Raw genomic sequence first — 25,174 nt, forward strand, 5'->3', positions numbered from 1 at the left:
AGCCAGGATGGTCTCGATCTCCTGACTTCGTGATCCGCCCGTCTCGGCCTCCCAAAGTGCTGGGATTACAGGCTTGAGCCACCGCGCCCGGCCTTCTGTTTGTGTCTTAAACAGGGAAACTACATTGTGAGCCAAACAGAAAATCGTTGGGGGCAGAGTCATCCGTTTAATCCCGTTCATACGTTTTGTTAATATACCTTGTATATTCACTTGTATTTGACGCTCTAGTCCTCTTGTGGCTTTGTATTTGATGCTCTAGAATTGTGTGCTCTAGTCCTCTTATATCTTTGTAAAGATTGTTTAAGAATTTTTTACACTCGTTTTGTTTTGTTTTGTTTGAAACAGAGTCTTACTCTGTTGCCCAGGCTGGAGTGCAGTGCACGATCTTGGCTCACTGCAACCTCCGCCTCTCGAGTTCAAGCGATTCTCGTGCCTCAGTCTCCTGAGAAGCTGGGATTACAGGCACGTGCCACCACACCTGGCTAGTATTTTTGTATTTTTAGTAGAGATGGGGTTTCACCATGTTGACCAGGCTGGTCTCGAGCTCCTGACCTCAAGTGATCCACCCACCTCTGCCTCCCAAAGTGCTGGGGTTACAGGCATGAGCCGCTGAACCCAGCCACGTTTAGTAATTTTTTAAACAAAACACTGACACTAACCTCTCTGGAATATGACAGGCCGTTCTCTTCCTAACGGGAATGTCACAGGGAAAAGTAAACAGTTCCCGGTTCAAGAAATAGACAAGATGCAACACCTACAACTGTTGCATCTGAGCCCAACTGAGGGAGCATGCCCAGTCTGGCATTTTCCCTTTTTAAAATTTTGCAAGTTGCCCCCAGAACACAATGACCTGACAGTCCCTCTTGAGTGGATTATCCTTACTGATCTAAACACATTCTCTATTTTATAACATTGCAGGCCTCTATTCATCAGTTAGATTTTCTGGTTATTGGCTGATATGTAAAGTATTTACCCAGATGTACTCTACAAAAGGCAATCTTCAAGAGCAATCTTCTTTTCCCCCTCTTTAGAAAATGCCATTTTGGAGAGCAATGCTGGGAAGACTTTATATTGCACAAGATTCTATAAATAGAGCATTTGACTTCCAGTCTGTTCCCGTCTATGCAGTGAGTTACAAATGGTTATCAAAACTGCAGGGTCAGCCTGGTATGGTGGCTCATGCCTGTAATCCCAGCACTTTGGGAAGCCGAGGTAGGCAGATCACTTGAGCTCAGGAGTTCAAGACCAGCCTGGCCAACATAGTGAAACCCGGTCTGTACTTTTTAAAAAAAAACAAAACAAAAAAAAAAGCCTGGTGTCTTGGTGCACTCCTGTAATCCCAGCTACTCCGGAAGCTGAGGCAGGATAATCAACTGAACCCAGGAGGTAGAGGTTGCAGTGAGCTGAGATCGTGCCACTACACTCCAGCCTGGGTGACAGAGCAAGACTCAGTCTCAGAAAAACAGACAAAATAATCCTGCAGGTTCACAGCTCTTCTGAAACCATTTGTGTGGCAGTATCCTATCCAAGGACCCCAGCACCCAGCACCCAGTGGTCAGTGTTCTCCATCTGTCCTTTTTTTTTTTTTTTTTTTGTTGAGACGGAGTCTCACTCGGTCACCAGGCTGGAGTACAGTGCTGCGATCTCGGCTCACTACAACCTCCACCTCCTAGGTTCAATCGATTCCCCTGCCTCAGCCTCCCAATGAGATGGGAATAGAGGCTCACGCCACTACACCTGGCTAATTTTGTTTGTTTGTTTATTTTAGTAGAGACGGGGTTTCACCATGTTGGCCAGGATGGTCTTGATCTCCTGACCTCATGATCCACCCGCCTCAGCCTCCCAAAGTGCTGGGATTAAAGGCATGAGCCACTGCGCCCGGCCTCCATCTGTCTTTAATAACAGAAAAAAAAACACATTCCCTCTTGGATAGTGGTTGATATTATAGCAATTCCTGGTGAAAGGAAAATTGTAAAAGGAGCTCTTTTGTGAACCACTGATTTCAACCATGTTTTACTGCAGTGTTGATGAATTTGTGAACCTTTGTGATAGACAAGATTGCCCCACAGCTTATGAGAAAGAGTTTAGGGACTAAGTTTTAAGATGGGTTGGTAGCACACATTCATTGCTAGAAGGCCGAAAGTTCATCATAAAGTTTCTTTAATGAAGCACACTGTGTTGTTGGTGTTTGAGAAAAATGGGACTTAAAGAGTAACTTAAATGCCAGATTGATGGGCCTAGCCTAGTAGGTGCTTGCAAAAAACTGATTTAACTGTAGAGAAGTCTGTTGGAGCATCTGAATCTGCCTCAGACAGGCAGAACCCTCACTATGTGATAGATAATTAGAGGCGTGCAGCAGTGCATCTGAGAGCTGCACATCGATTTCAGTCCTGACGCTACCACTTTGTAGCTTCATACCTTGCACAAAATATTTAACCTCCCTGAGTCAGTTCCTGTGGGGATAATAACATCTTCACTGCATTTTTGTACTGTACAAAGAACTTGGCACTTCTCCCTGGCACTTGGTAAACATTTACAATAAATAGCAATAATTTAATATAGGATGGATTCCAGTTTAGGGTCAGGTAGACAGTCACTGTTTAGAGGTTTTTTCCCACTGTCTTTCCTTGACTAAGGAATGGAGAGAGGAAGTCACACTTTCCAGGTACATACGGCCCCTCCAAAGAATCAGGAGGTGCGTGGGAGTGGACATATCCACCCCGACAGCAGATGGGCAGAGCGGGCTACCACGGGGGTCAGTCAGCCTCCCATTCCAGAAGTGGGTGTGCTAGTTCATTCTGCTGGGTTTCTGAGATATTATAAAAACACACAATTGGTTTTAAAAATAGCAAAACATTCTTTTAATCTGACTTTTAAAACGTCTACTTGGTAAGGTAGGTATTATGTTTTAGTTACATAACTGTGGAATCATCACAAACTTTGTAATCATCCTAAGCCCAAAAACAGAGCTCCAGAAATGCTTGGCACCCTGTGGATCCCAGTAGCATAATCTTTTAGTGGCAGAGTCAGGGGTTTTAAGAACTAGAGTGCCTGTGAAAAAGCCACATGAGGCTCTAAGGCTGTGAACAAGTGTCAAGAAACTGGTATTCCTGGGCAAACCTACACAGAAATATCAAAGGTGAGAAGTGGCCTTGGATAACTGACTCCCTTCCTCAGGCTTGGCCAGGCCAGCTCCTAGTGCTGCCAGATCTCATTACTTTGGATATGCCCAGCCTACAGAATTAGTGGCCTCACATGACTACCCAAGTTAAGCAAGTACCATAAAATATGTTTGTTGATAACAAGCTGTGGGAAGTAGCTAAGAATTGATTCTACTCTGCATTTTTATTTTATTTTGTCTTTGGGCTTTTTCTCTCTGTAAAATATTGATATTAGAAAGGTATTGACAGATTTTCTTAAATCTGATGTATTAATATTTAAGCTTAGTGATTATTTACTTTTCAAAATAACTGCTCTACAAAAAGATACAGTCAGGATTCCACTAGTTAATGAGGTTTCCTAGGGCATTTGACGTTTAATTAATTTTAATTACAAGCTTTGAGGAGTATTTTGTAAGCAAGCCATACCTAAGTTCCCATTTGTTAATTGAAATAAGGACTAAATTATTATTGTGTTTGGTAACTTTGAAACTAATTGCCTTCTGTTTCATGTAGGTTCTTTTTAAATGAAAGCTTCTAGGTCAAGATTTATTTTTTTCTTCTTTTGTGTCCATTGAAAATCTTAATGATTAGAATGATAATAAAGATAATTATAATATTCTATTGCCACAGTCCCCAACCTTTTTGGCACCAAGGACCAGTTTCATGGAAGACAATTTTTCCACAGACCGGGGGTTGGGAGGGGGAGTGGTTTCGGGATGACTCAAGTGCATTGCATTTATTGTACACTTTATTTCTATTCTTACTACATTGTAATCTATAATGAAATAATTATATAGCTCACCATAATGTAGAATCAATGGGATGCCTGAGCTTGTTTTCCTGCAACTAGACGGTCCCATCTGGGGGTGATGGGAGACAGTGACAGATCATCAGGCATTAGCTTCTCATAAGGAACACGCCACCTAGATTCTCATGAGGAACATGCAAAGTTCCCTCACATGTGCGGTTCACAGCAGGGTTCATGCTCCTATGAGAATCTAATACCACCACTGATCTCATAGGAGGCGGAGCTCGGGCAGTAATCCGAGGGATGGGGAGCAGCTGTAAATACAGATGAAGCTTCACTGGCTCACTAGCCAGCTGCTCGCCTCCTGCTGTGTGCTGCCTGGTTCCTGTCAGGCCACAGACCAGTACCAGTCCATATCCCAAAAGTTGGGGACCCCTGTTCTATTGGATAAGTCTTGTTCCAAAGCTGTACAATTAGGTACGTACCATTTGTATAAAATCACATTAATAGGGAGGTTATACATGACTTAAGTATATTTATCACATATTATACTCGTTGCTCAGGAAGGATCTTTATTCTACTCTTCAATGGCATATACTTTCTGAGTCTATGAAAGCACCCTACATTTTAAACAAGTACATCTTTTCAGAACCACTTGCCCCTCCTGCCACTGAGTGAGTGGCTGCCCACTCCTTCCCCTGGGCCTCCTTTGCCTGAGGCTGGAATATTGGAGACCATTTCTGAGAAAGGTCTGTCTTAGGTCCTTATCATCAATATATAAAAATGGAAAAAAGAAGCTCATACGTCTAAGATCAGGATTTTGACTGTAAATCACATTTGCTCTCGTGTAATTAATCAAATAGAGGTTCATTTATTGTACTTTGTCATTATAAAACTTTAATTTTTGTTTGGCTGAAAATATCCACTGATGGTTATGCGACAGGGTTATGAACTCTTTGTATAAAAGCCTCTTTATAAATAAGATTTCTTACAGCTGTAATGATTTTGTTATCTGGGAGTGTGGGAAGAAATGTAAAATACAGGGCAGAGGGCAGAAGGCAAAGTTACAAAGTTCAAGGAAGCATGGTTACAAAACTCCTTTCTTTGGGTTGCTGACGTTGTCCTGCATTTGGCTTTTTAGGGAAGAAAATGCACAAGAAAGGTGAATCTCATTTTAAGTCAAGCTCGCCTGCAGTGTATGTATTTTCTTAATCATTGTCAATATGGAAACACAACGATCCTTACTCCACCTGAGTGTGCCAAAATATCTTTGTTGATTGTCCACAATTCCAAGCAATATGATCTTTGAGACAGGAGGTATACTCCCTCCCCCACGCCCGTGCCAGGCATGTGACAATTGGTTCCAGAAGGTTAACTAAGGAAATACATGGCTCCATCAGCAGATGTCCCTAGATCCATTGTCTTGTATGTAAGATTGAGCAGCCACCACTGCTCTGAAATTGATTTTTTTCCCAAAAGACTATCTGAAAACTGTTAAGTAAAGACCATGCCATAGTTAACTGTCCTTTCACCTTTCTTAAGCTCTTTGGTCCTGTTAGTGACTGCATGTGAAAGTTGTGTTTCTTCCACAGAACAGAGGAGTCGAAGTTGTGAGAAACAAAGGCTTTCCAAGAAATGCTGTTGTACCAGAAAGCCCCCAGTCTTAGTGATGCTGTTTCATAAACCCCTAGGAAGTGTCAGAGAAAAAGATGTAACAGGAGAAAGAAAGTATTTCATAGATACTATGTAGAAAACACTCCAATTGTATGTATGTATCATTTTTTCCCTCCAGAGATCTACGTGTAACTCTGCTTTCCACTCATGCAATCATGAGCTTCCTACTGTTAACAAATTCTCATGCATTATTTTCAACATGTGGCAATTTAGAGGAGACCTTGTTTTCCACTTTTCAAATTACTGATCCTTGACCTGTGCTCAGTTCGCTCCCAACTAAGCAAGAGTTAGAACTGTAAGAAGGGGAGAAGGGAAAAGAAGGTTAAATGTCTATTCCAGGACTCAGGAAATGACGTTAAGCTCCCTGGGCAGTATTCTGAAAGTAAAGAAAATAGTTCCATTTTATGATGTGTTTGATTTGGACCATAGATTGGAGTTGCGCTTGACTTTGTTGACCACCTCCACTTAGAAACATGAAGCTTTCCAAAGCGTTTGTTCTATTAGGTGTGTTTCATCTTTGCTTTCACTGTTAGATGATATGCTACCATTAATTATTTTTCTAGCTTTATGTGACCACTGATGGCATGACAGAGGCAGGGAACAATGGAAAAATGGTCTCCCCTTTATCTTCTTAAGTTAAAGGAGAGCAGAGTCCCAGGCGTCAATGTGCACTTGACCTCCAGCTTACATGCATGCATATACATACCCAGGCACATTTTTTCAAATTTCTTTAAAGTTTTTTTTGAAAAGGCATGCCTCCTTCAAACCAGTATCCTTTCCTAACAACTGCCTCACTCCTTCCTTTCCAGACAATTTCTGAGAAGAGTGGTCTGCCCTCACCAACACCACTCTTCCCTCCTGTCTAGCTTTGACTCACTAGAGTCTGGCTCTGTCCCCTCACTTGACTCATGCCTCATTTGCTAAGATCACCAGTGACTTGCTAATTGTCACATAAGGGGAACCTCTTCCAGCCCCTTTTCTGACTTCCTGACATCTCTCCATCTTTGCACTGTTGTTCCCCTACAGCTCTCCCTCCATTGGCTTCCTTGATGCCATTCAAGCATGATTCTGCTCTGTGAGCATTAAAGTGCAGTTACCTGGTTTTCCCCTCCTCTGTCTTCTCTTCTGCCCATCCCTTGGGGGTTCAACCTTCTTCGCTTCTCATCTGGGATCTCAGTGCCGCCGTAACTTCAGATTCTATCTATCATTAGAACACTGAGCTCAAAGTTAATATTTTCAAAACTGATCTCCTCTGCTTCTCCCAAGCCCTGTTCTTCTAAATTTCTATCTGATGAATGGCACCAGTGTTTTGTTTCATCATCTAAGCCTGCAGACCAGATCATCATTCTGGTTCTTCTTTCATGCCATGTTCTTTTATGTTCTACCTTTTGCACACTCATAATCCCTCCAAAGACTCTCTCAGTAAAATCACCTGTGAATTTGTTCTTCTCCTGCCACCTTGAGTAAATTGATGGTGCTCCCATTAACCTTGCACATACTTCTATTATTACACTTACCAGATTGTATTTTAATTATGTGTTTGTTTCCCTCCCTCGTAAGTAATTCCATGAGTTACTCACTGTTGTAACTCAACACTAACTCAATGAGCACATGATAGGCACTCAATATATTTGAACAAATAGCAAAGTGGAATTAATAGAAGCTGTAGGAAAAGAGAAAGCAACAGCCATGTTCTTCAGACTTTTAGGGATGATGGAAGTCGATGCTTGTGATCCCGGCTGGCAGCCCCCAGGACAGACACCTTTTACAGTTTGCTTTAAGCCACCACTATTAGATTATTTCAGTTGCCTGAATATGCCTCTCTAGGAATATGCCTCATTGACTAAAGAGGGTGAAGTTCAAGAAAGAACAGAACTCACCATTTCTACCTCTTTAATAAGTGAGCTTTCTGTTTAGCTCTGCATTCGTGATCTGCAATGTGAATACCAAGGAGACTTGTATCAACACCAGGTTAGTGGTGTCTCATGTTTGATGATAATTGAAACACTGAACATTTTAGAAAAGAGACAGACTTACTCTGAAGGAGCAAGAGGAGAGAAATATGCTCGCGGTGGAGCAGCTGCGAAGAAAAGCTTTAGGCCAGGGAATTGCTCAGGAAGCGAGGCTTTGGGTACTCCATGTATCCACACTGTGCCCATTGAACCTGTCATCAACAGGACTTTGGTTCCAGGAGCTTCTCTGTGAATACTCAAGGTACTCATAACCAGAAATTAACCACACATAGGCAAAGATCACCGTCATCTGCAGTGGACGGTAACACCCACCTCAAAACAGAATGCCAGCTCTTCACTGAGCACGAAGATTGGAGGTTCATTCCTGATACTACAGGGGCCCCTCTCTCCTTGTGTTGCCAGTGGAAGTCCAGTCGTAAACATTGCATTGGAAACAAATAGTCCGTTAGGCACAATATAGTCCTTTAGATCTTCATTTTAGAATAGCCATTACTCTGGGGTATGCTAGATTAAAGCCACAGCATTTCCTAGTTCAGGAATACTGTCATTGTCATTTTCACCGTGACACTGTGTCAAAGGGTGGTGGTAGAGTTGGTGGTGATCGTATGTGCCAGGTCTGCTGGTGCCTTTTTTTCCCTAGATTGACTCAGTGTCACCAAAAAAAATCTTAACATCCAGCCCAAATGACTTGTCAATAATAATTTCCACATAAACATATAAAAGATATTCTATGGTATATGGGTTTTTTAAGTGCCTTTTTTTTTTTTTGGTTTTTTTGTGACATTCCTTAACATCTACCAGGCATTCTGTGTGACATGCTCGTGCCAGGAGTGACAAATCCCCAAACTCTGCTATCCCCAGGATGGTAATAACAAGTATGGTAGTCCCTAAGTTTTAGCTCTCAGGCTCATTAAATATAGATGGAAAGTAAGTAAATATGTACAGTGTGTGGCACACAGAGTGTGTAATGTGTGGGGCTGGCCCACAGGAACTGGTGTTTAGGTGTGGTGCGCAGTAAAAACTAAACCAGAGAAAGGGGCAGGAAAGCACAGGGTATGCTGGGGTGACACTGAGTCCACCACTTTGCATGGACCTGTGTGCCCCTATAGACTAGGAGCGGTGGGAGAGCTTGCTAGAAAGATGCGTGGGACCCTGGCTGCACAGAGCCTTGGGTGGCAGGCAGGGGAGGCCGGCCTTTATCCAGGAATCAGAGGGAGCCACTGGAGACAGCCAGTAACATGATGAGAGCCACATGCAAGTGCTGAAAATGTTATACTTAAAAGCTAAATTGAATATGAAGGAAAACTGGAAATAGGGTGATTGACCGTCTAGTCTTATAAATTGTCTCTTATTGACAGATAAAATTCATCTAAAACACAGCTGCCTTCCTCCTGGATGTAAATATCCCACGTGAATCAAATCAAGAAGCAAAGAGTAGTAGAACTGTTACTGCTCTGATAGTAAGAGATAGGATGTAAGATGGTACAATATACCCTCACTCTGTCACTTCTGAATCCCAAAATGCATACATCCCACCACAGCATGTAATTCTTCCCTTAAGATGCAGAGAAATAGGCCATCATCAGGGCAGCCACCCATGCAGCAACAAGTTGAAAGTTATAATGCCACTTGGCGATGTGTCTGTGGTGTCCTCAGCTGTGCCCACCTGCCGTGGGCTGCCCCTCACCTGCCGTGGGCTGCCCCTCACCTGCCTGGTGTAGTGCAAGCCACTCACTCTGTGCCTCAACAAAATGACACTCGAAATTCTTGTCATGAGTGGAGTCCCTTTAAAGTCATCCTTTAAAAAAAAAAAAAAACCACCTTTCTCTAAAGTGAGTTTCAAGTAAGCCTAATTCTTTTACCTTGACCTCACATAACAACACCCAGATTGTCCTCCCATCACAACAGAAAAAAATCCTGGCCTCATATTCTTGCTTCATCACTGACAACATCCCACCTCCTAAGAGTAAGAATCAGCTTGTTTCTCTCTCTGTCTCTCTGTCTCTCTCTCTCTCTCTCTCATACACACACACACACAGACATTAGTTCTTTAACTCTCTTCAGGAGTCATGTGGCCACCCCAAAAGCTTTCCGTGTCTCAAATTCTATCTTGAGTGCCAACCATAAACACTCCCAGTTGGCCCTGGCTACCTCGTCACCAGGCCCTGTAGCTTGAAAGTGTTTCTCTTCACTACCACCCTCTCCTCGCTGTTGTGGGAAACCTATTAGCCCTTCAGGAGTCCCTAGTTATGAAGGTGGCGGAACCAGCTCTAAGTGACCTTGGGTACCTGGGATTGGTTATGAGAACAGGAAGAGGGGAGTTCCTTTAGGTCAATTTCAACTGCAAGTAGCTTCTTTTCTGAGTTTATAGACCGAAGTCCGCCGACTATTGTAAATTAAAATGCATATTGTAATTGGCATCTGAGCATATTATAATTGACATCTCAGGTAAGTGTTTCCTAATGAAATGTCATATTTAATGGCTAATTTTAAAGTTTTGAAAATGCTAAATTGAATCCAGCATTAACCATATTTTCCTCATGTTCTACTCTAATCCAATATTGGGAAGTGACTAAGTATTTATTTTAAAATTAAAAAGTTAACTGACAGAGTCCTTATCGTCTCACATTTTCCATGAGCCCTATTACTATAAACATAAATAGAACCAAGCACATCTGTAATAAAGTGACGCCCATCCACCCTAAAGTCTACAGATATTCCCTAAGAAACAAACACATGTGGCTACCTTACAGTTCACTAACACGGCAGAGGAAGATGAACCGAAGCCAGAAAGCGGGGTGGCCCAGCCTGAGCTCCAACATCCTGATCGGCTCTCAGCCTCTTAAGAAGACCCGGCTGGCCGAGGAGGGTGGATCACCTGAGGTCAGCAGTTCGAGACCAGCCTGGCCAGCATGACGAAACCCCCTCTCTACTAAAAATACAAAATTAGCCGGGTGTGGTGGCACATGTCTGTGATCCCAGCTATACTCAGGAGGCAGAGGCAGGAGAATCGCTTGAACCTGGGAGGTGGAGGTTGCGGTGAGCCGGGATCACGCCATTGCACTCCAGCCTGAGCAACAAGAGTGAAACTCCATCTCAAAAAAAAAAAGCAAGACCCCAGAATGGTGCAAGGGTCTTTCCTGGGCCAGCCCAGCCAAGCATTCCTCTCATGTCATTATCCAAACCTCATTTCCTCCTGGGCATCCTTTCTGCAGTCATCCACCACCTTTTTAAAAGCTCACAAGGGGAAAGCCTGCATCTATTGTAGAAGAAATCTGCTGCTCCGAATATTTTCTTTTAGTCTACAGAGCTTCTCCAGATGAAACCATTCCCTCTCACCAACCCACTGGGCCCCAGTAACAAGGGCTATTGGCCCTGCAGGTAGGAGCAGTGATCTGCAGCCCCGGGAAGAAATGTAGCCAATGAGAGACTTTTTACATTGCTTCCATTTCATTTAGAATTGTGTTTACTGGGCTACCCATAGCCATGCGTCTTTTCTTAATGGCTGGTTTTCTCTGGCAAATGGATCAGGCCTGGGGTGTGAGGTAGAGATCCTGGGTGCAGTGTAGATAGTAGGAGATGCAGTGTGATAACATGAACCCATTTCATTTCAGCTTAAGCAAACTCAGTACCAAAGCTAATAGGAGCTTGCTGTTTCGTTGTCTTATCCCAGAGCTGCTTGGCCAGAAAGGAATTGAAAGTGAAGGTGAAAAACTTGGTGGGGACATAGCCTAAAAGTATACCGGGAGAGCATTTCAAAGCATAGCATTTTTGACAGAGTCAGAATTGGCTCTATTGATATTTTTACCACTATACCTTAGGGTAGAGTAGCAGAGCCAGGTATAAACTGCCCCCTGCTGCCTGACACGGAGAAGTACGTGAAAAATGTCACTTCATTGGTAATTTTATTCTGAAATGCCTGCAAGGAATGGAAAGCAAATTAGGGGAACAGCAGGCAGTCTCAGAGAAGCCATGGACATCACAGATCAGCTAGATCCTCTCCAGTGTGAAGACGAAGGAAAGGTGAGAGAGCTAGAAGCAGCTCTTTTAAAAAGTGCTTTCCGGATGTGGAGAGCTGCTTCATTACTCCTTCTGCAACCTTGTCAGTGAGTGTGGACCACAGTCCAGTAGCATCAGTATCACCTGGGAACTTGTTAGAAATGCAGATTCTCAGGCCCCACCCTGTGTCAACAGAATCAAAATCTGCATTTTAAACAAGATCCTCCGTTGATACTCACATTTACATTTCAGAAGCCCTTGCCGGGCAGGCACAGTATCTCATACCTGTAATCCCAGCACTTTGGGAGGCCCAGGCAAGTGGATGACTTGAGATCAAGAGTTCAAGATCAGCCTGGCCAACATGTTCAAACCCCGACTCTACTCCAAATACAAAAATTAGCTGGGCGTGGTGGCAGGTGCCTGTAATCTCAGCTACTCAGGAGGCTGAGGCAGGAGAATCGCTTGAACTCGGGAAGCGGAGGTTGCAGTGAGCCAAGATGGTGCCACTGCACTCCAGCATGGGCAACAGAAACTTCATCTCTACTGAAAATATGAAAAATTAGTCAGGTGTGCTCTTGGGAGGGTGATGTGGGAGGATCACCCGAGCCCAGGAAGCAGAGGTTGCAGTGAGCTGAGCCAAGATTGTGCCACTGCATTCCAACCTGGGCAACAGTGAGACTCCATCTCAAAAAAAAAAAAAAAAAAATTCCCTGCATATTACTTCAGAAGGAACTTTAGCCCTGGACCAGGTCCAGGGTTCTCTAAGGTTTGGATCAAATTGAATTCAGCTTGAACAGTGAAAAAAACACAACCTAATAGAAGAGATGAATCCTCAAGTTAAATTTGTGAATGCCTTATGTTCTTATTTTCTTAATACTTCCTTTTTATCCATCTTCACACTAGCTCTTTAACCATTGGTACTTTAACTTGCCATATTTCATATTACTTTCTGTATTTCAGTAGCAGCCAGCATTTGCGAAGCAGTTTCTTTCAAAAATCATTCTGTCCCAGCAAGTGTGTGACAGGCGTCTGATTTGCTCTCTGGCAGCCTCTGTGCTTCCCATCATTCTTGTTTACTTCAGTCTTCTCTCTGCCATGCTTACACCCTGCTGTTATGGTTTAAGAGTAGTGACTTGAGCAAGTCTGCAGGATTGAGCTGGCCCCCAGTGGCATTGTCAGTCTGTTGCTAACCTGGAGTGTTCTTTTCTGCGCCAGGTCAGAGAAGAATGCCGGCTCCTGAACGCCCCACCTGTTCCACCCCGAAGCGCAAAGCCTTTGTCCACCAGTCCCTCCATCCCTCCTCGCACAGTCAAGCCAGCGCGGCAACAGACTCGCTCTCCCAGCCCCACCTTGTCCTACTATTCTTCAGGGCTACACAACATGTAAGTCTTCTTGCCAGGCCCCGCTGCACGCTTATCTTCTCATCCAGCAGTTCATGGGTTCTTGAGAGCATTTTCAGGGTAGCCCTAACTGAGGCAGGGTGGTAGGAGAGGAAATGGCTTTTTAGTTTTTTAAATAATTTCACTGGGTGAGCATGCTGGGGCCCCTTAGCTAGGATGGAAGAGTCAGTGTGTCTTGGGAAGAAAAGATGCCACACCAGTCTGAGAAATTCAGAGGTAAAGGCCAACTAGATTCTCCTGGAAACACCCCGGGGGCTGCCGTCAGTTCTCACAGATCAGCATCTAGTTCTTTCCACTTTGACTTTGACACAAGCAGACAGTACCTTCAGCAGACAGCACCTTCGACCAGGACCTGAAATGAAAAGGGTCCCATTGGCTATCTACTCTGAATTCCCATCCAGACAGGAGTCCCCTTTTGACCATCAGTGTTGGGTAGTCATTTCCTTTTGCCTGGATACTTCCAGTGCTCTGAGCTCATTCTTCTACAACACAGCTCATTCCATTGTTGGCAAGTAGCAATACTTTACAAAAAAAACTTTTATTATATTGAGTTGAAATCAATCTCTATGTAACTTTCAATCATTTCTTAGGTCTAAAGAAACAAAAATAGGTGCATCCCATATCTCTTTGTCGACTCATGAAAATTCCGAGTCAGCTATGATAGAAGTCTTCTCTTCTCCAAAAGAAACAGCCTTGACTCCCTCTGCTGCTTCCCTGACATCACTGTCAGACCCCTCACCGGCCTGCTCACCCTCCTTTGAGCACACTCTAGTTTCATGTTGCTCTTAAAACATGGCCCCCCCAGAGCCTAATCCACCACTCCACATGTGCTCGTTACAGTTTAAAGGAGCTCCGTTTGCAGGTATTTTTTGTTCTCTGGACATTTAAATTGTTGTGCTAATGTTACTCGATTGTTCAGAAACTAAGGCAAGGATTAGCATTTTATTTGAAGCATTTCCTCCTGCCTCAGACTTTTGGATGGAAATAGAGTCACGGGTGATGTGATGCCATCATGTCACTGTAGCGCAAGCATGGCAAGCATGCGCCACCCATTTACTATTCTCTCACTCTACCCTCGCTCACTGCAGACATCATTCATCAATCATGGCACCTGTTGGTGCAGAGCCTACACATGACTTAATAATTTTTCTCATCATAAAGACCTAGGCACCTATTAACAATGATTTTCTTACTAGCTGAAATACTTATTTTCTCTCCACTGTAGCATTTTAAATCATTATGTACATATCTACAATTACCAATGTATTTTATTAAAGATTCTTAAAAAAAAAAAAACCAGTGAAGTTCGCAGGAACTTTATTGAATTCAAAACTAACTGCACTTTTCTATTCAGCAGTAACATCTATAAATAACAAAAGCCTTGGGATTTGACTTTTTTCTTGTAACTGGTTTCTTTGTGTGTTTGCTTTTAAGCAGCGTCACTAAAACTGACACAAGTCCTTCTGAAAGCGCTCCTGTTTCCTGCTATCCATGTAACCGAGTGAAAACTGATTCTGTGGACCTGAAATCCCCATTTGGAAGTCCTTCTGCTGAAGCTGTGTCCTCTCGGCTCTCATGGCCTAATCATTATTTGGGAGCATCAGAGAGCCAGACCAGGAGTGACTTCCTTCTGGATCCAAGCAGGAGTTATAGTTACCCTAGACAAAAGACGCCAGGCACACCAAAGAGAAACTGCCCAGCACCTTTTGATTTTGATGGCTGTGAGCTCTTGTCCAGCCCCTCTAGCTCAGTCACTGCAGAATTCAGTAGCAGCGTCTCTGGTTGTCCCAAGTCAGCCAGCTACTCTCTGGAGAGTACAGATGTGAAAACTCTTGCAGCTGGCGTGACAAAGCAGAGTACTTCATGCCCTGCCTTACCCCCCAGGGCTCCAAAACTAGTAGAAGAGAAGGTCGCCTCTGAAACATCTCCTTTGCCTCTGAAAATTGATGGTGCTGAGGAAGACCCCAAGTCTGGGTCACCAGATCTCTCTGAGGACCAGTATTTTGTTAAAAAGGGCATGCAGGACATCTTGTCTGCCTCCTACCCTTTCTCATCTCCGCTCCACCTCCAGCTGGCCCCCAGATCCTGTGGCGACGGTTCCCCGTGGCAGCCACCGGCTGACTTATCAGGACTCTCTATAGAGGAAGTGGCCAAGTCACTACGGTTCATTGGTTTGTCCGAAGATGTCATATCATTCTTTGTTACTGAAAAGATTGATGGGAACCTGCTTGTTCAGCTAACGGAAGAAATCCTCTCAGAGGATTTCAAATTGAGCAAACTGCAGGTGAAGAAGATAATGCAGTTCATTAATGGCTGGAGGCCCAAAATATAGCCAAATAACCCTCAGCCAGCATGGAACAAAACTGATCAATGCGTGTGCTAGAAGGGGTGGACTGGGACACAATTTCATGTTTTTGCACTAAAAACCTTCTCTGTAAATAGGGATAAGAGAAACTCTTACTATGCAGATTACGTTTTTGAATGGTGAACAGGCTATTTTGTACATCAATAAAAATGCTGTACAGAACACTTGGAGGTGTGCCTTGTACGTCACTCAACAAACACTCAGCAGCTGCTAACAGAAAAAAAGGCATGTGCAGAGAAGTCATTCTTACCCAAGTAGGTTTATGCGAGAAGGTATGATATTTATTACAAAACAGCCAAAGCTGAAAGACATAAAAATCTTTAAAAAAAAAAACACTTTGAACAACAATTCCCTTCCTTCGGGAGGGTTGACTTTAGACAATTAACTATGTTCTGTGCTCCGTCGTTCAGATTGCTTCGTGCTAATTGTTTTACTCTTGTGCCTGCAAATGTTAGTGATATGAATTGACACTTTAATGTTATATGCTTGGTGGGGATCTTTTTATGGCAAGGCATTTTCCAAAAGTCATGTGTTGATAAAGGGATATATGTTATCCTTAGAAATCACACAAATCATGACCACAATAATTTATCTGTAACTGCTGCTAATTTTACTGAGCAGAGAAAAAATAATATACATATATAAACATGTATAGATGCATACACAATACACCCGGATATGTTTTACACATAATTTTGATTCTGATATTTTAGGTAACATCTGTTCACTTTTAAATAATCCGTTGAGGTTTGGGGACTGTTACCTACATTGATTCTCTTAGGAATACTGGACAGAATGACTCCAGAGATTCTCAGAACCCTGTCACTTGAAGGTCAGTCTTATTTGGGTTCATCACTGAAAACTTAGAACAAGTCAGTGAAGAGTCCTGTATTGAAGGATTAAGTTTGAGTTTAAGCCCACTCACTGCAGGGCTGGTTTTTGCATGTAATACTCCCATGACATCTGGGGAAATAACAGTTTCTGTTGAATTATAATTCTCGGGTTTGAGGGTCTCCTTCCCCTGGTGTCTGATGACGAGAGGTCTGAAGAGCATTTGTCAGCATGCATTAGCCTTTCTCAACCTTCATGCTTTACGAGAGCTCGGAAATCAGACGCACCAGCCTTTCTTATTATATATGCCACATCTGTTGAATATTTTAAAAATACCAAGAAGAGGACTTGTTTATTTCCTAAACCACTTCTTCCCTCTCTTTCAAAGAAAATACATTATTACCATACTTTTACATTAGTCTCAGAATTTTTGCTAAATATGATTAAGTATTCCAAAATATAATGGCATCATCATTGTTCTTTTTTAGAGAATATACATCTGAGGATTGTGTTAGTTCTCAGAGCAAGGCATCATCTACCCCCCTGCACCCCATAGTCTGGCCCCAGATTCCAGACGTGCGGACAGCCCATGACCGAGGTGCACACCGTGCCCTCTTGAATAGGAAAGTCAGCCAGCGAGGCAGCAGCAAAACTTGCAGGATGGACTTACATCTTGTCATCTCTTCCTGCTACCAAAATAAAAAAAATAAATTGAAAGACAAGACCCACCAGTCTAGTTTTGTAGACCTGTGAAACTTGTCTCTATTTCTTGGCATTAGAAGAAAGATACTTTTAATCCATATCATGGTTTAGAGTTGAGGTGAATTGATACCTAATTTTCCATGTTAGATCTAATTTTCCATCTTAGATCTCCTTTATCAAAAAAAGTATTTTTTTCTCCTAACATGTCTCCCAAAATGTAAATATTATAGGCAAAAAGGATACCCTGTAAAATTCTCACACTGGAGCACCTCTTCAAAAGTCACTGACAAGTGGATGAGGAAGTGTCTGGTACTGCGCTCACAGGACTTGAGACCCATGAGGCTTTCGTATTCTGAAAGTATCCTTCTGTGTGAGGGGGACTGCCTCCCTTAGGAAAGTAAATCTCTCATCTCAGAACTTCTTTTTAAAATAAAAACAGACAAGATGCAGTTACTAAGCTGCAAGTTTTCATTGGCAAACCTAGCTGAATCCGTTTTAAAATACTTAACACTCAGACACAATTCTCAAATTCAGGAAGAAGGAACAGGGTTGGTTTGAGTTTACTATGAAGGTTGCCTCACAAAAACAACTGACTCCTTTTAGCGTTTTTTGTTTTTATTTTTCTTTTTGTAAAAACTTTACACAAAATAGGGTTCTAAATTCTTTTTGCTTATTTGGGACTTGGCGTATTTTTTGTCAAGTTTATATTGATTGGCAATGCGGAGACTCCTTGAGGGCAGGGACTGTGGCCTTCGGTTCCCTTATGCATGAAACAGTCTAGTATCACTCTACAGTGCTGAGTAAAAGACACAGCCCCTGCCCTCTTGGAGATCATATTGTTTATATTTGAAATCTCAGTTGCTAAGAGTATGTATGTGTGGGTAAGAAAGATGTGAAGTCGTCTGGGCAGCTGGGTATATGGAGAATTACATGTGTCCTGTCTTTAAAATATCAGCCTCTATTAAGGGGTACAGAACACCCCAAGATCACTAAAACTTGGAATGTGTTGGAGGCAGAAAGTATCTCTCTCATTGCCTAGTGTTGTTGTTTTTTTGTTTTGTTTTTTTTTTTTTTTACTGACCTGGAATTCTTTTAATTGTAATAAATATCTTCTGTCATCTCTAAAAGCCACAAATAAATGAAATTGCCATTCCTAAGCCGAGCACCTGTCTATGAAGGACCTTGGTACCCTGACTAGACAAAGCATTCATAGCTCCAAGAGAATCCTGACAAGATAGGCAAAGCATGGATAATAAGGAGACAGCAGAAAAGTGACGCCCAGAGATCCACACACGGAACCTTTCTAACCAACCAGGTCAAGGCTTATCATCTTATCTCCTCTGGCAGGTCCCCTATAGTCAACAGAGAGGAAGTGTCTGTCTAAACAAGACCCTTTTGGGTCCTTAGATTCATGGCAAAAATCATCATGGCCCCCATCAGAAAATAAAATCAGCAATAAACCAAGCCAAGCAGCTAAAATGTATAATGTGGACCTGATTCATGTTGGGAGGCAGAATTCAAACACTCACAGATCAGTCTTGCAAGTTTTCTCTTCTTTAGGTTGAGCTGCTCAACTTGATGAACTGTGAAATTTCCTTACATTCTTTCAACCCACATATATCATTGCAGTTTATGAAGTTGCAGCGGACTGCCCATTCAGCTAAATTGCAGTGTTTATTCTTGTCTCATGTCGAAATCCAACAATCTTATAGGAAATATTATGACAGTCCATTCCAACTGTTTTCAGACACATGCACAAACAGTCTCTGCTCACATTCCACAGCCACCTACATGTTATCCATACAGCTCCCTGAGAAGTCCAGGGATGGGAGGCGGGGTGTGGAAGGATGGAGGGTCCTTCATTTTCTAAACACTTTGTGTAAGTCACTACTCATCGTGCCTAGCAAGTATAAGATTAACATTTTGAATAACCAACTGGAAAACAAATAATCCTCTGAAGAGCCTAGTGAAGTGTTCAAAGGAAATTTTAATTTCAGTCTACCAGAAAAGTTAAATCTGTTGGACATAGGAGGTTTTCAGAAACATGCCTCTTTTATCAATTTCCACTATCTTTCAAGTTACCTAAAGGCACCAGGCTGCTTGAGCAAGAAGAATAAAAGGCCTAGAGTGCAAATTATGTGAAGTAGAGCTTTTAGATTGTGGGATTATAATAATATGGGATGCTCATGCTCACATCATGTTAAATCACACCGTTTAGTCTTCAAAACTTGGTGTTTTAAAATGTGTCTCATTGTGATAGCCAGAAACAAGGAATAAACGTGATTTCAGTTTAAACTATCTACAAATATCTTCTGTAATTTTGCTGCTCTAATTTTTAGGCTATAAATTTTGTAATAGAGCTTATCAAATTGCGAATTTCCTTTGTTTACAATCTCATGTAGTAGGGCTCAGATAATTTCTTAGCTATAGCTATAAACCTTTTCTCCCACTCTCAAGTTTCATTTAAAATATTTAAGCTAAGCCTAAAAATTGAAATCAGTTAAGAACTTGGAGAGTTTATCTTAAATGGAAATGGTGTATTCTTTTCAAAGAATTTTGTAACCGTCTTTACAGTTTCTTTGCTTGGAAAACTTGGGTTGTTAACTATCAGTTAACAGTTGCATTACTTTCCAAAACATTATCTAATGGGCCCAATGTGTACCTCAAGATAAACACAGTATGTTATGTCTAAAAATTTCATTGTCTGTTGATTTAAATGGTTCTGAGATGTCTCTAATAAAGAAATTTTCAAAGTTGCTTTTCTTGCAATTGTTCTCAGTGGTCAGACCTAGTGCTTAGTTTTTCAAGGACTTGTTTCCCATCCTCACTTAGGAGTAGGGAATTTGGAGGGAGTCTCAATACTGCAAGCCCATTCTGTATTAATAAGAGATGGAAGACTGTGGCTATTGTGCGTAGTCAGAAGATGCAGGTAACTGGGTAACTTGATGGCGTACAGAGAATCCAGTACCTGTGTGGTCAGGAGATAGCACAGAAGATGAAATAGATAATCTGGTGAGCAAAAAAAAAAAAAAACTGGTCCAAAGATAGTTGTCTCAATTGATCGTTCACTGTCAGTTACAGATCAAACTCCTTGTTCTACTCTCTCCCCACTCTCACTACTGCACTTGACTAACTCTTTTTTTTTTTTTTTTTTTTTTTTTTTTTTGAGACGGAGTCTCGCTCTGTGGCCCAGGCTGGAGTGCAGTGGCCGGATCTCAGCTCACTGCAAGCTCCGCCTCCCGGGTTTATGCCATTCTCCTGCCTCAGCCTCCCGAGTAGCTGGGACTACAGGCGCCCGCCACCATGCCCGGCTAGTTTTTTGATTTTTTAGTAGAGACGGGGTTTCACCGTGTTAACCAGGATGGTCTCGATCTCCTGACCTCGTGATCCGCCCGTCTTGGACTCCCAAAATGCTGGGATTACAGGCTTGAGCCACCGCACCCGGCCGACTAACTCTTAAAAACTAAATAAAAGTATACCTTTGAATGGGGAAAAGAAAGATAACATAAATTTATATCTCTTCGGCTTACATACAGTTTAACTTATGTAACTAGCAAATAGCAGAGATGGCTGAGGTGATTAAAGAAAAATTGAGTGTTCAATATGCTGCAGCATCCAATGGGAAGTGTTACACAGAAGCTGGAGAATTGCCAGTGGAGTTTGGTTAAGAGAACTTGTAGCATAAAATAGTTTCTCAATATTTTATGCCCCAAATCTTCCTGTCTTCTTTTACTAGACTAAAAGCATCCCCAAATCATTCATTCCATCTTATACTTAAGGCTTCAACCCTTCTTTCCTGTTTCACAGGGATAAACCTGTGACTAAACCCATACGTGGCCACTTTACTGGATTTCAGGAATGTGTGCTAGAAGAACCTATAGGCTTGACTTAGATTGACCGAAACGTCCCGAGATTTATCTCAAGATTTAGAGTATTTCATCAAGTAGTGTACACTAGAGCATTTGACTCCCAAATTTAGATATTGCAAAGTAAATTTGAGTTTAGAAATAAGTTGGGTTAGAATCAGATGTCCTTTGATTCCTTATATATCTGAAGTCAGAAAAAGCCAAATCATTGAAAACAGTAAGTGCTGATTCAATTCTTATTACACTGAAATGAGTAAAAAGATGTGCTCAGCCTCTTCTTGCTTAGGTGATTCATGCACATCCTTCAGGATTTACCAAGTGTCATCCCCAAGCTGATTAGATTTCACTCCTTTGCACTGATATAGCTCTCTGTGCATATCTCGGTCCCCTGAAAAGCTATAAGCTCTTTGATATCAGGGCTTATGTTTTCATTGTTGTATCTTCAGAAATAGGTGCTGTTTGAGGTTCTGTTGAATGACAGTGTGAAAATCACATTCCTGATGGTGGCCGGTCTTTGTGCCGTCAAGGTCAAGACTGCAGCCACGTGACAATGTAACGAAGTAAGGTCAAATGAGTGATATCAATGAAACTTGTACTCATCATAAAATATCTGAGTGCCTAAAAATGGATGAAATGTAAACTTGTCTAGAAATCCCAGGTTGAGTTTGTATCGCTTCCCAATGAATAAATTTTTCTTAGTTTATTTAATTCAATGACTTCCATTTAATGGCTTAAAAAAATGACTTGAAAGGATGCATTCCCATAGATTGACTCAAATACTAGCTCTAAAAGACACAGGCAACTGAAAAGTAAGAGATGTGGTTGAATGACCTAAGCTGAGAGTGGTCTCAGGGTCAGAGGCAGTGATGAGTAAAGATAAGAAAAAGATTCTGTGTGCTCAGAAACACATGGCCGGGAGACATAGTGCCAAGCATGGAAAATACCATCTGTAGGCAGATTATAGAAGTTTAGAGACAGAGGGGACCTTGGAAAGGATCTGGTCCCTCCTCCTTATGGGAATGGAACCCATAGAGGGTGAGTGACGGGCCCCAGACCTCATATGGGTCATGAAATAACCAAGGCTAGAAATAAAATCTCCCGGTTCCCTGTTTTGTATTCCTTCCATTACAACACTGTTTCCCAGTTCCCTCAGCTTTTAACTTCCAAAAATAACTTGTTTTCTTAGTGCATGGAACGCCCTACCCTGATCCTCCAACTTCTTTGTCTAAGACTGAAAAACAGGACAGTCCTCAGCTGATACTCCTCAGTCAGTGTTAGGTGGAAATCAAGAGAAACCTATGTATGAAATGGAAGCTCTGGGTACATCTCCTGCTCTTTGATACACGGACCATTCAATGGAGACACTAAATTGAGACGAATGGGACAGAAAATGTGAGATTCACAGAGAGCACACATTTCATCCAGGCTAGCTGCTAGGAAGAGTTTACAAACTGTGGCACCTAGGAAGAGATGCAGCTCTGTAGCACGAAATATGGCCACAGGGTGTGGAGCTTTTCCACCCAGCCAATGCCTGTGCAAGGATTACCCCGGGCAACTCTTAGTGGAGTACAGTGGAGAGCCAGGGATTGGAAAGAGTAAAATTTCAGTCCAGCCATTTTGGAGGTCTCTCTTTCCATCAGTCACTTCTCAACTTTCCTCAGTTAGCCAAACACATTGGAATCCTAGTTATAGAAATGAGTAAACAGAAGTAACTCAAGAAAGATAAGGGGCCAGGGGCGGTGGCTCACGCCTATAGTCCCAGCACTTTGGAAGACCGAGGCAAGTGGATCACTTGAGGCCACTCGAGGAGTTTGAGACCAGCCTGGCCAATATAGCAAAACCCTGTCTCTACTAAAAATATGAAAATTAGTCAGGCATGGTGGTGGGCACCTATAATCCCAGCTACTCGGGAGGCTGAGACACAAGAATCACTTGAACTCGGGAGGCAGAGGTTGCAGTAAGCCGAGATCGCACCACTGCACTCCAGCCTGGTCAACAGAATGAAACATCTCTTAAAAAAAAGAAAAGAAAGGAAAGATAAGGAATTTGAGGATGGGGCACTATGCATTTTTTCACAGGTGTCCACTGGGGAAGAGAGTAGAAAACTGATCTGTCATATGCCTTGCCACTTCTTGGTTCTGAGTCTGGGATTTTTTTTTTCCTGTCTTTATTTTTTTTTGAAGTGATCTCACTCTGTCGCCCAAGTTGGAGTGCAGTGGTGCAATCATGGCTCACTACAGCCTCAACCTCCCTGGGCTCAAGTGATCTTCCCACCTCAGTCTCCTGAGTAGCTGGGACTACAGGTGCACGTCACCATGCCTGGCTAATTTTTTAATTTTTTTGTAGAGACGGGGTTTCACCATGTAGGCCCGGCTGGTCTCGAACTCCTGGGCTCAAGCAGTCAGCCTGCCTCAGCCCCCCAAAGTGCTGGGATTACAGTCGTAAGTTAGCATGCCAAGCCTGTCTCTGAAATTTTAAGAGTGAATAGCTTGAGTCAGAAGCTCTTGAGTAAAAAGAAGTTGTACTTAAAAAAAAATCCATTGGTTTGTTTTGAAAAACAAAACCCTCAACCTGAAACTAAGTATATCAACTAACATTGTGCGAAAACTGACTTTCAAGTTTGGATTGAGAAGCCATATCTCAATCCTCCTCCTTGGCCTTCAGAGTCAAACCATGAACCCACCCAACTGGCCATGGAAGGAAGGACAAAGAAAAGATACATCATAATTAAGAAAAAGAGAATCATCAATCTATAGTTTTTGCATAAATGTTTCTGCCTCATTCTGTGTGCCCTTTACTACTCTTAGGAACACAGTTATTGACAAAGTAAAGCAAGTCTATTTTTCAATTCACCTTTTAAGGAGATGACTGATTTTTATAAATCCAGTAAACTACCAACAATTTCATTTTTCATAGTTTAAGTTGCCATCTTGAAGCAGTATAATTGCCTGTTAAAAGTTCTCATGGCTGGGTGTGGTAGCTCATGTCTCCCAAACCCCAAAGGGATTACAGGCATAAGCCACCACACCCAGCCATGAAATGCACTTTGAGAGGCTGAAGCAGGTGGATTGCTTGAATTCAGGAGCTTGAGACCAGCCTGGGCAACATGAGGAAACTCCATCTCTACCCCCAAAAAATACAAAAATTAGCTGGGTATGGTGATGTGCCTTGTAGTCGCAGCTACTCAGAAGGCTGAGGCAGGAGGATCACTTGAGCCCAAGAGATCAAGGCTGCAGTGAACCTAGATTGCACCACTGCACTCTAGCCTGGGTGATAGAGTGAGATGCTGTCTCAAAAAAAAGAAAAAAGTTTTCACATAATGTTTTTATCACACATCAGTGATTCATGAGTAAGAGTCGTGGGGTAATGTGATTGTTCTGAGAGTAGACCACAGGTTTGTTTTGTTTTATTTTGTTTTGTTTTTAGACAGACTCTCACTCTGTCACCAGGCTGGAGTGCAGTGGCGAGATCTCGGCTCACTGCAACCTCTACCTCCCAGATTCAAGCAATTCTCCTGCCTCAGCCTCCCGAGTAGCTGGGACTACAGCCGCGCGCCACCACGTCCAGCTAATTTTTGTGTTTTCAGTAGAGATGGGATCACGCTGTGTCACTGTGTTGACCTTGTGATCCACCTGCCTCGGCCTCCCAAAGTGCTGGGATTACGTGAACTACCACACCCGGCCGAGCACAGTTCCTGTTGTAAAATGGTCTGCTCCACTGGCCTTATGTTGTGTTTTTTTTAAAATCTTAACCCTATCCTGCACACTATGCCCTCACTTTTGGTTTCTTTTCTGTGAAGGCTCTATAGAATCATGCCAGTTCTGCATCTGTATCCTATTTGCCCCTGTCTAAAGCTGGAGAAGTTTAGCCATGTAAATTACCATTTTCCCACTGAAGCAAATGCAATGTTGAGAGGATATGTGACTGACCTCCCATCCTTGAGGCAAATCACTCACAAACCCACTTAGTCTCAAAATCTCAGTCCTGGACAGGACTTCAGCCTCCTTATGCTGTAATGATCTCTTCCTGTATTTAGAGATCTCTATGGAAGTTTCTGCTCCTATACTGAACAGTTCTCAGTTCTTTCTTCTCTGCCTCATTTTGCAACTTAAATCATTCACCTACTTTTATGGTATGTGAGTTATATTTCCATTTTTTAAGATGTTTACCTATTTCTCCATGGAGATAAATTGCAAATCAAGTCATTTTCTATCCTATTGTTTCTCAGGCCTAGAGAATGTTACTTTTCTTTCTAGTTGTTGTATTAGATGAAAATAGCACTCGAGTTCTTGTCACTGTGATTCAGTTCTGTGTGCACCAGTTACCTGGAGCATATTTGGGAGAAATATGATTTCCCTGCATTAGTCATTCTGGATAATAGATGTGGACATTCTTTGTTCTGGCAACAGGAAAAGGCAACCTGTAGAGACACCATTATGATAGCAACCTAGAGAG

General features: G+C 42.4%; 1 protein-coding gene across 2 annotated transcripts in view; it reads left to right on the plus strand.

The window, feature by feature from the left end:
* The window catches only part of GAREM (GRB2 associated, regulator of MAPK1), a 196,860-nt gene extending 181,376 nt beyond the window's left edge, over nucleotides 1-15,484 (plus strand). The window contains exons 5-6 of one of the 2 annotated variants that reach the window (XM_011943719.1): nucleotides 12,771-12,937; nucleotides 14,390-15,484. In XM_011943719.1, the coding sequence (XP_011799109.1) occupies nucleotides 12,771-12,937; nucleotides 14,390-15,287 (1,065 nt within the window). In that variant the 3' untranslated portion in view covers nucleotides 15,288-15,484. The remainder of the gene's footprint in view (nucleotides 1-12,770; nucleotides 12,938-14,389) is intronic. The other variant, XM_011943720.1, reaches the window with a different exon arrangement.
* The last annotated feature ends 9,690 nt before the right edge of the window (nucleotides 15,485-25,174 follow it).

This window comes from Colobus angolensis, unplaced genomic scaffold (genome assembly GCF_000951035.1).
Source record: "Colobus angolensis palliatus isolate OR3802 unplaced genomic scaffold, Cang.pa_1.0 Scaffold220, whole genome shotgun sequence".
Classification (NCBI taxonomy): domain Eukaryota; kingdom Metazoa; phylum Chordata; class Mammalia; order Primates; family Cercopithecidae; genus Colobus; species Colobus angolensis.